Here is a 13,840-nt window from a genome sequence, read left to right as displayed (position 1 = left end):
CGGCCTCAATTATTCTCGTGTCCCCCATCCTCCCGCCATCCTCGGCTCGGCTCGGCTGCCTGCTTGCCTCATGCCAAACGCTAATAACATCCGGTGTGGGCCAACGCTGCTTTTTTATGCCGACCTATTTTCCTTCCTTCTCGCGTGCCCAATGGCCATTTCAAAGCGCCAAAGCTACCGCATCAGCCAAGCCCTAGCTTGCCCTGGTGCAGGTCAGTCACGTAAAACACAGCGTTTCCTCTGCACTTACAGATACTCGTCCAGCTGAGCTGCACGTCCGGCTACAAATGGTATTGTTCCATCTAGCTGCTATTAGTATTCAGCGCCATCTAGGCAACTCCGAAGGCGCCAATGTGCGATCTTTTCTCGCTTCCTTTTGCAGCATTCAGTCCTGCCTGTATTGGTAGTGTATACATTGTCGATCATGGCCATCTTGGTCTCTGCCGAGACCAGCGCAATCTGTTACACCATCTGACCTCTTACAGCTCTTGTAATCGCCTACACTCCGGACCTAATAAACGGCTACCCTGCCTTCAGCTCGCCAATTTGACCCTATCGTGCCATCCTCACCTAAAATTTGCTGGTTGCAGAGCCGCCAGCGCTCCTTGGATCTGGCTGGTCTGTGGCGTCCGTCCACGCTGGAGAGCCACAGGCCGCGTCACCACGGCAGGGTGCCGCTGCTCTGAATCAATCACCATTCTAGCACGATTTAAAAAAAGACACCCGATATGACACACTTGGCAAGATTGAAGCTACCGAGCTCCTGTTGGCTCTGGCAACGTCATCCGCTATGTGGGCGTATGCGGAAACATGTCGTGTGCCATTTTTAGCAGCCGACAAGCTGTCGCAAAATAGATTGCGTACCATCGCCGGCAGGCACACTGTCTCCCACAGTTGCCGTGCCATTGATATCTTTAGTACGGATAATAAGTCATGTAAATGAGGAGATCTCATCTTCACGATTCGCACGCCCCCATTTTTCCGAACCAATTACCGACAGCAGCTGCCGTCCTCAGAGCAGCGCTTCGCAATGCTCCTTCATGACATAAGTAAATGACCAAGTTCTGGTTGAGGACCTGTTCCATTCTTCACTAGATTTAAAGAACTGCACCTGCTGAATACTTGGCACGGTAGTTTGAAGCAAAATCTTATGATTGTGGTATCTCGATAATCAAACGCAATGCTATCCATGACCGGTTCGCCACCAGACCCGCCCAACCTCCCCGAAAACTGCAAAGAAAATAAATGAAGAAAAATGCAAAACTTGTTTTCATCAAGACAAGCAGGCAAAACTTGCACCGGCTTTCTTGGTCTCCAACAATCCTGTGCTGTCGGGATGTGGGGGTTTACGCGCCCGCCCACATGGTGCCGCTTTCCCTTGCTCTGACGCGTCCAAACTCTATCTCGCCCCAAGTTGTATGATTTGCCTTGCCCATGTCCCGATAACGAGTCAAGTCGATAGGTAGCTGGGAGTTGCTTCGTGAAGTGTGTCTGCCCCAAAGGCGAATTTTGTCGTTGTTGTTGTGGTGGTGGTATCTCTGTCCGCGCGGCGGGCGCTCAGATCGTGGGCACGTCCGGGACGCAGGTGCCGATGCAGCCCTCGTAGTAGACGCCCTGGAAGTACCGCTCGCAGTTGGGCGGCGCCGTGCACTTGTAGCGAGCCGGGCAGGGCTCCGTGTTGGACCCCGTGCCGCAGCGGATGGTGACGGGATCGCGATCCGCGCGGCGGCCGCCGGCGGCGATCGGGAGCTGCTGCGGCGCGGCGTAGGCGGCTACGCTGAGCGCGCAGAGCACCGTCGATGTCTTGACAAGCATCTCGACAGAGTTGTGTGCGATGGAGAGGTTTGCTGTTGATGAAGGAAGATGGAAATTGTAAAAAGGGTGTACAGGAAGAGAGAAACTTTGGGTGGCCGGTAAGGTTATAATTAACGGTTCCTCGGGGGGCTTGCGTGGCCTTGGATGTTCTAGCTAGCTCGTTTTGTGAACGGGCCCTCGCCCCCAGTCTACGAAATGTCGAGGAAAAAACGCCACAGGAGACGCATACGTGATCAAGAGGCGTCTTTCCCCGGCGACGCCGCAGTAGAGCTAAGTTGTTGCCCGAGTCGCGGAGATTCCTCTGGAGCTAGCGCCTGCTGCTATCTGTGAGTTGCGTCGAGGCAGCTGAGTTGGAAGGGGCATTCCAAGGGCCATTCCCTTGTTCTCGATACAGCTTCAGGGAGTGTGATGGGTCGATACTCAGTAATGACTTGCTGTCGGATGCGGCAAGGCGTCTGTCGGCTTTGGAGACATGACCAGTTCCGAGGCTGGACGTTGCTTTCGTAGCCAGGAACTCCTCCATGTTCTAGTGCGTCGCACTCATTTGATTTGATCATATTCGCTATCCTCTCTGTAATAGTTTGCAATCTACAAACTCTGGGATGCACATTGTCGCGGCTAATGCGATGCCGCGTTAATGTGCTGGCCACTCACTCTTAAGCTGCTGCTCTAATTGTCTTTCATAGATGATATTTCTACTCTTCCGATACAATTGGCAAGTCATAAAGAGTATGCCAATCAGTTCAACAAATGAGCCCATCGCCAAGGCAACCACAAGAGTTTGTGCCATTTTGAAATGCTCAAAAGTCGCACCGCGGCGGCCTGCCAAAAACGCAACCTGCGTCTCATTCGTCCTTGATGATGGTCCTTGCTCTCGTATTAATGACCTACATACAGTCCCTCATCCCGAATCTGCCCAGAGGCGATAAAGTCAGGCTCGTTCAATGCCGCATTGATACTTAGAAAAGCAAGCCAGGTCCTATCCGGCAACCCGCCACGTGGAGTGACTCGGCCGCGTCAGCAACCAATATACGAGAATCTGCCAGCTTCTTAAGCCACCAAACCCGAGCTTATCACTGGCTAGGGATCGTGTTAATAGTGTTGCTTAAGTTGATCTGGTGCGTCGTGGGCGGCTGAAGTCTAACCCCCGGTCTGCGCGCATCTGCCCACGCGGCCTTGGCGTGGCTGAGCCGCTCGAAGGATATTAATAGCACGACTGTCATTGGCGCGGCTCGCGCAGAAGAAGAGTAACACGAAATATGGGATGTCAGCGGAAGCGCTACCCGCTTTCCATTTTCGGCCACTGCTCCGAATATGGGGAAAGAAATTCGGCTCCGAGTTTTTGCATGGCCGACCGGACCGGCGAGGTGGAGCCGAGCCCTCCGGAGCCGGCATGCATCCACAAAAAGCCGGAAGCATGCCCGTGACGTCACGCGACAGTTCCCTCAAAGAAAAGAAAAAGAAAAAGTCCCGGTGTTACAGATCTCATGGATCACGAGCTCACCGCATGCATGAACCCTGATTTACTGTGCATGTCTCGTGTGCGTGTTGAAGAAACGTGGAGAGAGGCCGGCGCGTCAGAGGCTTGTTTCACTGCTGCTGCAGAATCCGTGGGTTGGCGACCACCCGCGCAACCTGATCGTTGGTCCCATGTCCCCCAGATGATGACATGGAGACCAGCAGCATGCCATTCGCCGTCTTGTCATATCTCACTGCTGAACTTGCTCAATCTTTTGTGAGACTGGTAGCCTCATGAGCTGCGTACATAGGTTCACACCTTGGCACGGCCACGGCATTCGGTGGGGGACGCTTGGTTAGATTTCTCGGGCCACGACAAACTAGCCGCTGGTGTGTACCGGCCAATTGAAAAGAATCACCTCGAGAATCTCCAAAAGGATCATGACTCGCAGAAGTTCGGCAATCTAAGCGCCGTGCCCCGCTGGCTGTTGTTTTGGTGTATTGTGATACCAGCGTTTCGTGTCCATTTCCGACGTCGCACAGTTTCCAATTCCATATCTGGGCTGATCATGGGGCACTACGTCGATGGCCATGTGACATAACGTTTGGTGAAATGTTTACAAACGAATAGTGTCATCATGCGCAGAGCAAACGGTCTCGCCCATGAGCGACTCTGGAGCAACTTTGTAACACGCAGGTTTCAGAGTGAAGGGTTCTCTCGCCGCATACTGTTATTTTGAAAGACCATGTCTGCATCGTTAGCAGTAGAGTCGAAGAAAGAATAGGTGAGCGTCCAGACCCCTTATTGCTCTACGGAACAGCGGCTGGAAATAAATGAAGAAGAAAGACAAGCTCGCGAAAATGGATGTAGGGGAAGACAAGGAACCGACAAGCATCAAGGCATGGGGCAACAAGCGCCTTGTGCGGCCAAAGGCTCTGTCTGCATGGGCAGCATGGGCGCTAGCAGGGCACAAGAATCGCGATATGACGGAATTGATGCTGAAAATGGAAATGACGAGATTCTAGGCCTTTTCGCCAAGCATGGCGCATGTTCGCAGCCATCTTGCTCGCATGTAATGATTTCGGGTAGGAAAAAGCAGTTTCGTTCCGCACGCGGCTGTAATCACATGAAGCCCACACCACTTGCATTCTGTAATCATGGCAAGCATGTAGCCTACTAGGGAGGGAAAAAAAAGCAACGATGAGGCTGATCATGCTTGCTGGAAACATTTCTGTCTGTGCGATGGACCCTGGAAAGGAGGCCAGCTGCAACTGTGGGGAAATTGCAGATGACGATCAACGAAAGATGCAAAGTGACAAGAGAGGCTGTAGAAAAACAAACACGGAATCTGGGGGGTTGATGAGCGATCGTAATGTGTGCCAAGAGGCAAAGTAAACAAAGTGAAGCGAAACGTGCAAGGCGGAGGTATTTTGATGCAAAGCGAGCATGTTACTCACCTGCATGCTGCGGTGCTTACCAGTATTACTCGTACAAGGTGGCTGTCGATACACGATACACTGAATGACGTCGTGGTGGGTGGTGTGACTTTGTATTTGCTTGTTCTTGTATGGGAAATAGGAGATGGGAGATGGGAAATGCAGGAGCTTGGACTGTCTTGCAAGTTGCTGGTCATCATTATTTTAGGAAGAAAGACAACTCACCGCCGACTCAAGGTATTTATTTGCACTGAGATCTAGATTGAGACAGGGAGGGGCCTCGTGCAGTAATAGGAGCCGCGACATTCCGATATGTGACAATAAAAAACCACGTGTACAGTTATTAACTCTATAAATCGCCCTCGGTTCCAGAACTCATCGAGCTTTTTCCCGAACAATCTTCTTTGGACACTGGAATTCATACACTTGAGACGACGGTAGAGCGACAATAAATATTCCAATATCCAGCCATATTGACACCTGTTACAGGCGGGCTCTTCTCCCCTGTAATCGAAGGTACTTTGAGTCGTTCTGGATCGGGGTCGCTGGTTGGCTGGCGACAAGGAATAGGAACAGGGCAAAGCCCAGTGGAGTGTTGCTCTAATTAGGATCCGTTGTGGACAACGATACGGGGAGGATGGTTCGTACAGCAGGCGTTGTTTTCACGAGACAGGACCCTATGGCATCCCGGTTGGTCCATTACCAACTGAAACGCGGCGTTGGGTAACTCGTTACGCATAACTATTAGTAGAGCCGCTTCTATTCATGCGGCTGTGTGCAGAGCATATCGTTTGCTACCATGACAAGTTACCATTATTACTCTATTTGCTGCATTCATTACTATGCTACTGAATCGCGTGTAGAATGCAACCATAATGACATCACATCTCGGCCCTCAAGTCATTAAATGGTTATAATTCCGGGGCGGCGGCGGCCTGGGCGGCGAGGCTATCCGAATCGAGGCGTGATGGAGTTGAGAACGGGCAAGGGGTGAAATAAGCACCTTGCCACCTCTTTACTAAAATAGAAGGGCCGATCCACAGCTGCTTGTTCACACTGAACATGCTATCGAGGGGATCTGGGCAGTAGGCTGACTATTGCATTCCGGCCTGGCCATGCCATCTAACCAGCTAGTGAGTTGCTGTCTAGACTCACTGTTGCGGGGTGACTATACATTATCATGTAAAGTGGCAATTTATTGTGTGCAACATTACGGAGCAGCGACTAGACCAGGCCGACCGCGTGGTTGTTCTGGGCAAAAGGGAGGCGATTCATGCGACACTGATGAATCAAGCTAGTTGGACTTGTACCTAGGGTAACGTGTGGCCTGTTGGCTTTGCTGCAGAGAAGAGCTGACAGCTTTGCTAATGCGTACTGGTTGTACAGTGCAGCACTGGTGAGGATTTCCTTTTTGCCGTTGTCTTGCCTAACAGCCCTCGAGTTGGTGGCGTTATCCCTGGAACCAGTTGGATAGAAAGGGGGGGTTGAAGAGGCGCTGGGGCACACGACACGAGGCTGCGTCCAAAGAAGGGCAGCCGAAGAAGACGCAGAGCGAGAATGCTTGGTTGATAGTTTAACGGGCACAAATATATTAGTGCAAAAGAGGTCTTTTGGTGACCTGGCGCTATGCGCACCATGTCCGTGCAATTTCAGGTACCGGCCGGACTGAGGGCCAAGCGCAGCTAAATGGCAACGGTGGGCACGATGGCCTTGTCGGTTAATTTCTCCATTCAAAGGGTAATCTCTTTTGCCCGAGCTGAAGGCGATGACTGGAGTGGCATTGGATGATTCTGGCGGTAGTCCATGGAGTCGTTGCTCTTTCGGCGGTGGTGTCTTGTCTCTTGTCGAGCAAGGGGCAAGGGCGACGACGAGAAATGTCTTTGAGAGTATTGCCAGTTTTTCCTGGTATCAGCATACGGATAGTCGTGAATATTGCCGGACACATATCTTTACCGTTACGAGATGGTAACGGCGACTAAGCATTGTGGTAACGGGAACACCTGCTAAGCCATAATATTATCAAGTAAATTGTGATTCATGTTTTTCAATCCACCATGGGAAACATTTCATTAGAAAGTCAAGGTATCCGCATATTGTACTGGTATATTTGGCAACTGCAGGTAACAGGTGGTGCGCCGAGGCTATCACCGTCCGCGACGCACCGGAGCGCCTGAGCATTGTACCACATAATACGAATGACTTGTACGAATTAACTCGATGGAGACGGAGCATAAGAGCAAGAATACTGGTGCCTAGGAAGTGATGTTCGTAGTGTTTAATGGCATTGTCGTATCCGTGCACAGCCAAAATATGCTGGTGCAACTATCGACAAGGGGGGACTAGGCTGATCCAGGTACCGAAGCCACACAATCCAGGCAGCCTTGAAGCGGTAAAGTGCACTGGAGCCCGCTGGAGCCACCTGCCTCAGGGTCAGGGGACCAGCCTTGGCCTGAGCTTACCCCAGCCAGCCACTAACTTTAGTGCCTTACCCTCGTAGGCCCCCCCCTGTAACTGCTGCTTGGAGGTTGACCACCCACCAAAGCCAAGCATCAGCAGCCAACTCCATATTCGAGACACGATTCGCATCGCCAAAACTTGTCCTTCCGACTGGCCGTGTTTCCAAATTCTCTTCCCTTTCACTGACTTTTTACCTTGGTCATCATTCTTGTGCGGCGCAGCCGGACTTGGCATCAATCTTTTCTTCTTCTCCGTTTCATGAGCGCTTTGTTTCAACCTACACCCACCTTCATCACCTCTTCAGAACCTGCCCCTCGGTGTTGTCCGTCAGACTTCACCAACCCACCTACATATTCAAAACCGCCTTTCACAAAACGCCTCGACCGTCCTGAACAACGAAGAATCGCCCTCTTGAAACCCGTCATTCACAGTCCCTTCTGTCGCGTTGTCCACAGAACAAAGCAGAAGGAATATAAAGAACCGGCTTCCATCAAGCTGTCACCAAAGCCCCCTTCGTTGTACAAACGCCCACCGACACGAGCCATCAACCACTACGTCATCTTCTCAAACGACAGAGACAAGATTCACTCGATTTCTTATACGATTCGATGCCTGGATTAACATAGCAACAACACTGCCCACGACGCCATTTTGTCTTCATCTCTCAGTACCGACCGGCGCGGTGCTGCCAGCGCAACCATGGCTTTGCCACGAGAATCAAATTTGCCAACCATCAAGTGCTCACAATGTGGAAAACAAGTGGCAATCTTCATGATGGGAGAGCACTTGTGCAATGCTCCCTCGATGCCAGAATGTAACAAGGCCCTCCTACCCTTGGCAACCTGCCTATATTGACCCAACTGCTGCAGTATCGCCTCCTCTCGAGACCCAAAAAGCATTCGCTAGCCCGAATCAAACCACGCGCAACAAATCCTTACGAACACCGCCTCCAGTAGATACCGGAGTCGCAAGTATGGCCGATCCCCGGAAATCCGTCAACCCCGGCCGATACAAGGCATATCCACTAACATGCTCCCAGGTCGATATCGTAGCCAAGGCCAGATCACCCCAATTAGCTACGCCAGCAGCTCCCGCGAGACTTCACCCAAGACACCAACCCGACGCTCAGGTATAAACAGAAGCTTCAACGACGACTATGCACCCAGGATTGCCAACTCGGATGACGGGCAGCTATCATCTCGAGGCTACGGCCCTCGGCCCGGAGGCTACGGAGGCTTTGGCAATCAGACACCAGAATCAGAAAGCAACGAGACAGTGGAGCCCCCTCAAAAGGAAACCTCTGCGACTTCGGTCTTGCAACGCATGGCTGAGTTTGCCGGCGGGTATGGAGGCTTTGGCGCTCGACCTGCCAAGCTGCCTGCGGAGCCAGAGAAGCCCGTCGAGGTGCAACCAAAGCCGGAGCCTGAGCCTCAGGCTGAGCCGGAGGTTTCTAAAGATGCACCGGGGTTCCTGGAACGTATAAATGGTCTTGCTGGTGCTGCATTTGCTGGTGCTGCATTCGATGCTGGGCGTCGACCATCAGCCCCAAAACAGGCCGAATCACACAAGAGCAGAGAATCCCTGAATAGTTTGAACCCGACGTCCGACTTGTCCCTTTCCTCGGCCAACGACGAGCGGCAGCCGCCTGTAAGGAAGAATGGCTACGGCGGCTTTGGCGAACCTGCATCGAGCGGCAATGGAGCTCGAGGCATGGCACGCGCAGAGACCTTTCCGCGCTCTACAAACCCCCGCGACATGTCCTCGCGTTCACCATCCGATCTTGGCCCGCAGCCTGATATGTACCGACGTCCATCCGCACCTTTGGCACGCAGCGGGAGCGGTGATATTGGCCGGAAATCATCCCTAGGCCCGGACACATCACGGCCGCCGCCGCCTCGTCCTCGCAGAAGTCTAATCCCGCCCAATGCTGACACCTCATCCATCGCCAACAAGGAGTGGGGCCCCGAAAACCCCTGCCATACCCCCCAAGACTCCATGTCCTCGGGCTACTCGTCGGTCAGCGAGGGCAGCAACCTGCCGGTGAGCGGCAGCCCGGAACGCCTTGTGCAGCGAAACAAGTCGGAGCCCGCATCCCGACCCCGACAGCTTCAGCAGCCGCCGAAAGCCGACAACTCCACGCAACCGCGACGTGAGAATGCGCGACCCGAACTCCTCATCGACCCTGCCATCCAGGCTCCTCAACGCGGATTCGGGCGCGTCGAAGAGTCTCCCTACCCCTACAGCGCGTCTCCCCTGGACGACCGCCACGACCCGGCCATCCAGGCAGGCATTGATAGCGGCAGCCGCGGGGGTCGCTACGGCACGTCACCCACGCAAGGCCGTGATGGGATTTACACGTCCTCCCGCGGCGACTGCAAGGCGTGCGGCAAGCCCATCACGGGCCGCAGTATCTCGTCGGCCGATGGCCGCCTGACGGGAAAGTACCACAAGGAATGCTTTGTGTGCACAGCGCCAGATTGTAGGAAGGTTTTCTCGTCGGCCGAATTCTACGTCTATCGCGACCGGCCGTACTGTAAGTTTGACTACCACAAGCTCAACAATACCCTGTGCCGCTCGTGCAACGAGGGAATCGAAGGCCGGTACGCAGAGGACGAGTCTCGCGTCAAGTACCACGTAGACTGCTTCTGCTGCTCCGAGTGCAGAGTCTCCCTCGCCGACGGTTACTTCGAGGTCGATGGCAGGGCGTACTGCGAGCGCGATGCCTTGCGCCTTGTGGAGCGGACCGTGTCGGTGCTGGTGTCGCCGATGCCGGTCGAGGTGAACTACGATGGCAGGAGTGGCCAGCTGCCGCCCAAGGTGCCGCCGAAGAGCAGCAGCGGTGGCAGGGGAGGACAGGCCGGTCGCGGCGTCGGCGCCGGCATGGAGAGAGGCCCGTACGGAGTGGCCCCGGCCAACTACGGGCGCCTCAACAAGCGCATGACATACATCGGCGTGATCTAGGTTGTCTTTGATGGACGTGTGTGACGCGCTGCATACTTTGCTACTCCCTGGTGCCGGACCCAGCAGCACAGCACAGTCAAGATGCGACGTTTTCGCTGACTCGTGCTGATTTTAACCGTCCGGTTTATGATACCCCGTTTTTACCGAACCAACGACGTCGGAATTATATAATATTCGAGAAAGGAAGGGAAAGGTGGTAACTGTCCTTTCTTTGCCTCAGCCCCTCTCTGGTTTTGTGTTTTCTCGCGTTCTCTTTTTATAAGAAGTACCCGTTTAGACCTTCGGCTTTGTAATTTTTTATTGATGATGACAGGAATCATTCTTTGTTTTTGGAGTTGTCTTGGGCCTGGCAAGGGAAAGGGGGGCATGGTTTTGTATTTTGGGTAACATTTTGTTCGGCCTTGCGAGGTCAGCGGTTTATTTTTCGCCGTCTTTTAACTTGCACCGCTCTTATTTATGAGAGTGAAATACATCTTGTTCGATGATATCTCGACTTGGCGAGTTTGTGAACAATGAATAACTAAGCAAGGCGTTGCTTGTGTGCGACATCCTCCCCTGGGAAGCATCTTCACGCTGAGGAGCAGGAGTAATGACTGTTGCCTGATGACATGATGCATACCTGCGGCCTCAATACAGAGGTAAATTGGCTACACATCAAGGAGAGTAGGCACTCAAAGTTGATCCGAGCGTGAATTCTCCTCTCAGCTGTCGCCGACGTGGTCCCAGAGCAGGGCTGCCTCAACTGAGGTTGGCTCTCGAAGTTGATCCGAGTGTGGATTCTCCTCTTGACTTGACTCGGCTCTGTTCATTGGTTTCGTTATTGATTGCATGAATCAATGTTTGACTGCACAACATCGCACGAGGTTGGTTCCATTCGGTGATCCGAGTGTGGATAGCTGCATGGCTACACATCGACTGAAGTTGATACTCAAAGCTGAATCAGGTGTAGACTCAGCTATACATCAACTGAGATTGGTTCGAAAGCTGACCCGAGCGTTGACTCTCTTTCGAGTTTCCGTGCATGTTCATTGACGTGCTGTACATCATTTGAGTTTGGTTCGCAAGCTGACCAGAGTGTGGGCTTTGTCGGCCGGCCAGGATGTACATCAACTGAGGGTTGGCTCCTAAATCTCATCCGAGTGTGGAAACATTGTCAAGGTTTCTCGCCTTTGTTGATTGGTGCAAATGGCCCTGGCCACACATGAACCGAGACTGGTTCACAAACTTGATCCGAGTGTGCCTCATCTCTTTTCACCCACTTTATTAATCAACTAACTACCCTCTCAGGTCAACTTTCAACGCAACCCCAGTTGATCTGCAACCTCTTTGGCAGGTCCACACTGGGTTTTGGCGGCATTGTACAACAGACTTGCGTGCGACACGCGGAAAAGAGAGCCTTTCACTTTGAGAGATTATGAAATGGGCCATGACGGTACTGCATATTTGGTCAAAGTGCGAAAACAAACTTCTCGCTCCTTGTTATTCGAGTAAAAAACCGCAGTCATTGGAAAAACTTGGAGATGCCCCGGTCAGCCACACCCAATTTAGACAAAACTGTTGGTAATGAGGAAGCCGCAAAAGAGGTGATTTATGGCCTGCTTCAGTACTTACATGGGCAAGTTTTCTGGGGCATGCAGTCAGTCAACCAAAATCCCTCATTTTCTCTCTTGCAAGCGAAGAACGTTCTGCGAAACAATGGGAGCCGTGTGGTAGACAAAGATCCGCCGCCGAACCGGAAGGCGTTGGAAATGTGGCTTTCATATTAGTGGATAGAGGGAAAGGCCTATCCGTCTATAGACAATGGCTGCCCACCAAAAGAAAAGAATTGACGCGTCATTTCAATCGCGAAAGTTTCAAATTTTCAATCCTTCTTTTTCTCAGAATATTTTCGAGCTTTGACATTGATGCCAAGTTGGCTGGCGGCCACGTTGCTCAGGTCGCCCTTCTACCCCCCTTTGCTCCCGCAACTGCACATGTTCTTCTCTTTGTAGGAACTTGTGATGAGTGGCTGCTTGGTGGCTTGTGAGTATGCATATCGACAAGGGCCCCCATTCATCAACTGACGCCACGCAACGTCTTTGTCCCTCCCATCTTTACTGGAAGCAGCAGTTGAGTAACAGGACATGTGGCGCAGCTCTGACTTATGATTGGAGCTGCACTCCCTCGCAGGTTCAACGGTTGTAATTACCCAGTCTGTCTGCTTCTTGCTTGGAAGATCAACATGCGCCGTGACGGATGCCCCCAATAAAAGGGTCCAGACCGGAACTATGAGGCTCTGCAGGCTTAATTGCGGCCGTTTCTTACCGATGCAAGTTAACCCCCTACTCAGTAAAGAAGAGTCAACTAAAGAATCAGAACCTCAAAATCAGGCTCTCGGTAGCTGCCTTGGATCTTGGCATCTGGGGGTTGCAACGCTCTAAATAAGCGAGATAAGCTGAGGCGGCTGGTGTAACAAGACGGGGGCCAAAGTTGCAGCTTCAACGACCTCGTTCTGCCTTTGCACTGAGATGTATTTACAGCAACCTATTGGTTCCCTCCCAGCATAGCCGGACATGCCAGCTTGACTTGTAGTCGAGCATCTGTTCTAGACAATAGATGCATCATGCACCCCCGACCTGGACTCGGGGCATTTTATTGTCATTGAAACAATAGCGGGAGGGCGTCGGGAGCATGCGCCACAGCACAACAGGATGATGATGGCACACTGGATGATTTTTGGCCAGCAGCGGCCGTCGCTGTTGTCCGCGCCGCGCGTTGCGCTTTTGTGTGGTCCCCTTGTGCCCAGTATGCTGCGAAACAGTGGTCCGACGAGTCAGAGCAGGTTGGTTCTCTCGTTGTATGTTGCGACCCAGTGATGGGCACGCGATCGTCATTAGAGGAGGGGGTGCATCAATCACATCACACAGCACTGCATCTGGCTTGCGTTGCTAGTTCTGTGCAGTAGTCGGCCGGAGCTAAACTGATCGAGAGATGAACGCGCAAGCTTGAACTGATAAATGCCGATTAACCGTAGATGCACGGGAAGGATGCTAAAGTTAGTAACAGATTAAGAATTCGAAGGAAGAAAAGAAAGTTAACTTTCCGGCAATAAGTCTGGAACTAATGAGGTCCGGGGATCCAGTGACGGGCGTGCGTAAGCCAAGGAAGGGTTTCGTTTCTGCGAGCTACTAAGTAGAAAGCTTGGTTCAGGCCAGGAGGATACTCTGGGGTTCAAACTCATCATCCATCCTCCGGTTCCTTTTGCATTGCTCAGTACATACCAGTGACATGTTCTTGCGGCTCTTGTTATCAAGAACCCCTGCTCTTAATTGATGATCGGTGCTATCTCTGTGGCAGACAACTCCACCACAGTTTGAGGGGGACCCAACCAAGGAAGCCTACTGGTAAGTTATCATTTTATCTGCAGCAATTTTGTAGCTCCATGTCGGCTTCTGTTGTGACGCTACAAGAGCCAGTATCTATGATGCGAGAAGTCTCCAGTTTGGCCAGTTTAATCTACTGGTACATACATATATAAATACATAACTAATTGAGGGTCACATCCAACCCACTGTAGAGTCAGTCACTCTGTCAAAAAGTAAGTCATCGGCGCGTGTTGCGTGAGATGCACACTCTCTGAGGCAGTGAAACGTGGGCGCCACATTCCCCTGAGGCAAACCACAAAAATTCCCTGTAGATCAATTTGCGCACATAGCTCTGGGGGCGTTTGCCA

General features: G+C 52.3%; 2 protein-coding genes across 2 annotated transcripts; one reads left to right on the top strand and one right to left on the bottom strand.

The window, feature by feature from the left end:
* Positions 1 to 1,557: 1,557 nt before the first annotated feature.
* ISF_06918 (hypothetical protein) lies at positions 1,558 to 1,815 on the bottom strand (the record flags this gene model as incomplete). The annotated part of the gene is made up of 1 exon (XM_018850522.1): positions 1,558 to 1,815. One exon carries the CDS (start codon positions 1,813 to 1,815, stop codon positions 1,558 to 1,560), a length of 258 nt encoding a protein of 85 aa, XP_018702167.1.
* Positions 1,816 to 8,196: 6,381 nt separating this feature from the next.
* ISF_06917 (LIM domain containing protein) lies at positions 8,197 to 10,128 on the top strand (the record flags this gene model as incomplete). The annotated part of the gene is made up of 1 exon (XM_018850521.1): positions 8,197 to 10,128. The coding sequence occupies one exon, from the start codon at positions 8,197 to 8,199 to the stop codon at positions 10,126 to 10,128; it is 1,932 nt and encodes a 643-aa protein (XP_018702166.1).
* Between the last annotated feature and the right edge of the window lie 3,712 nt (positions 10,129 to 13,840).

The sequence above is a fragment of the Cordyceps fumosorosea genome (genome assembly GCF_001636725.1).
Source record: "Cordyceps fumosorosea ARSEF 2679 chromosome Unknown scaffold_19, whole genome shotgun sequence".
NCBI lineage: Eukaryota > Fungi > Ascomycota > Sordariomycetes > Hypocreales > Cordycipitaceae > Cordyceps > Cordyceps fumosorosea.
The sequence above is the reverse complement of the archived record's forward strand: the minus strand, read 5'-3'. Positions and strand labels throughout refer to the sequence as shown.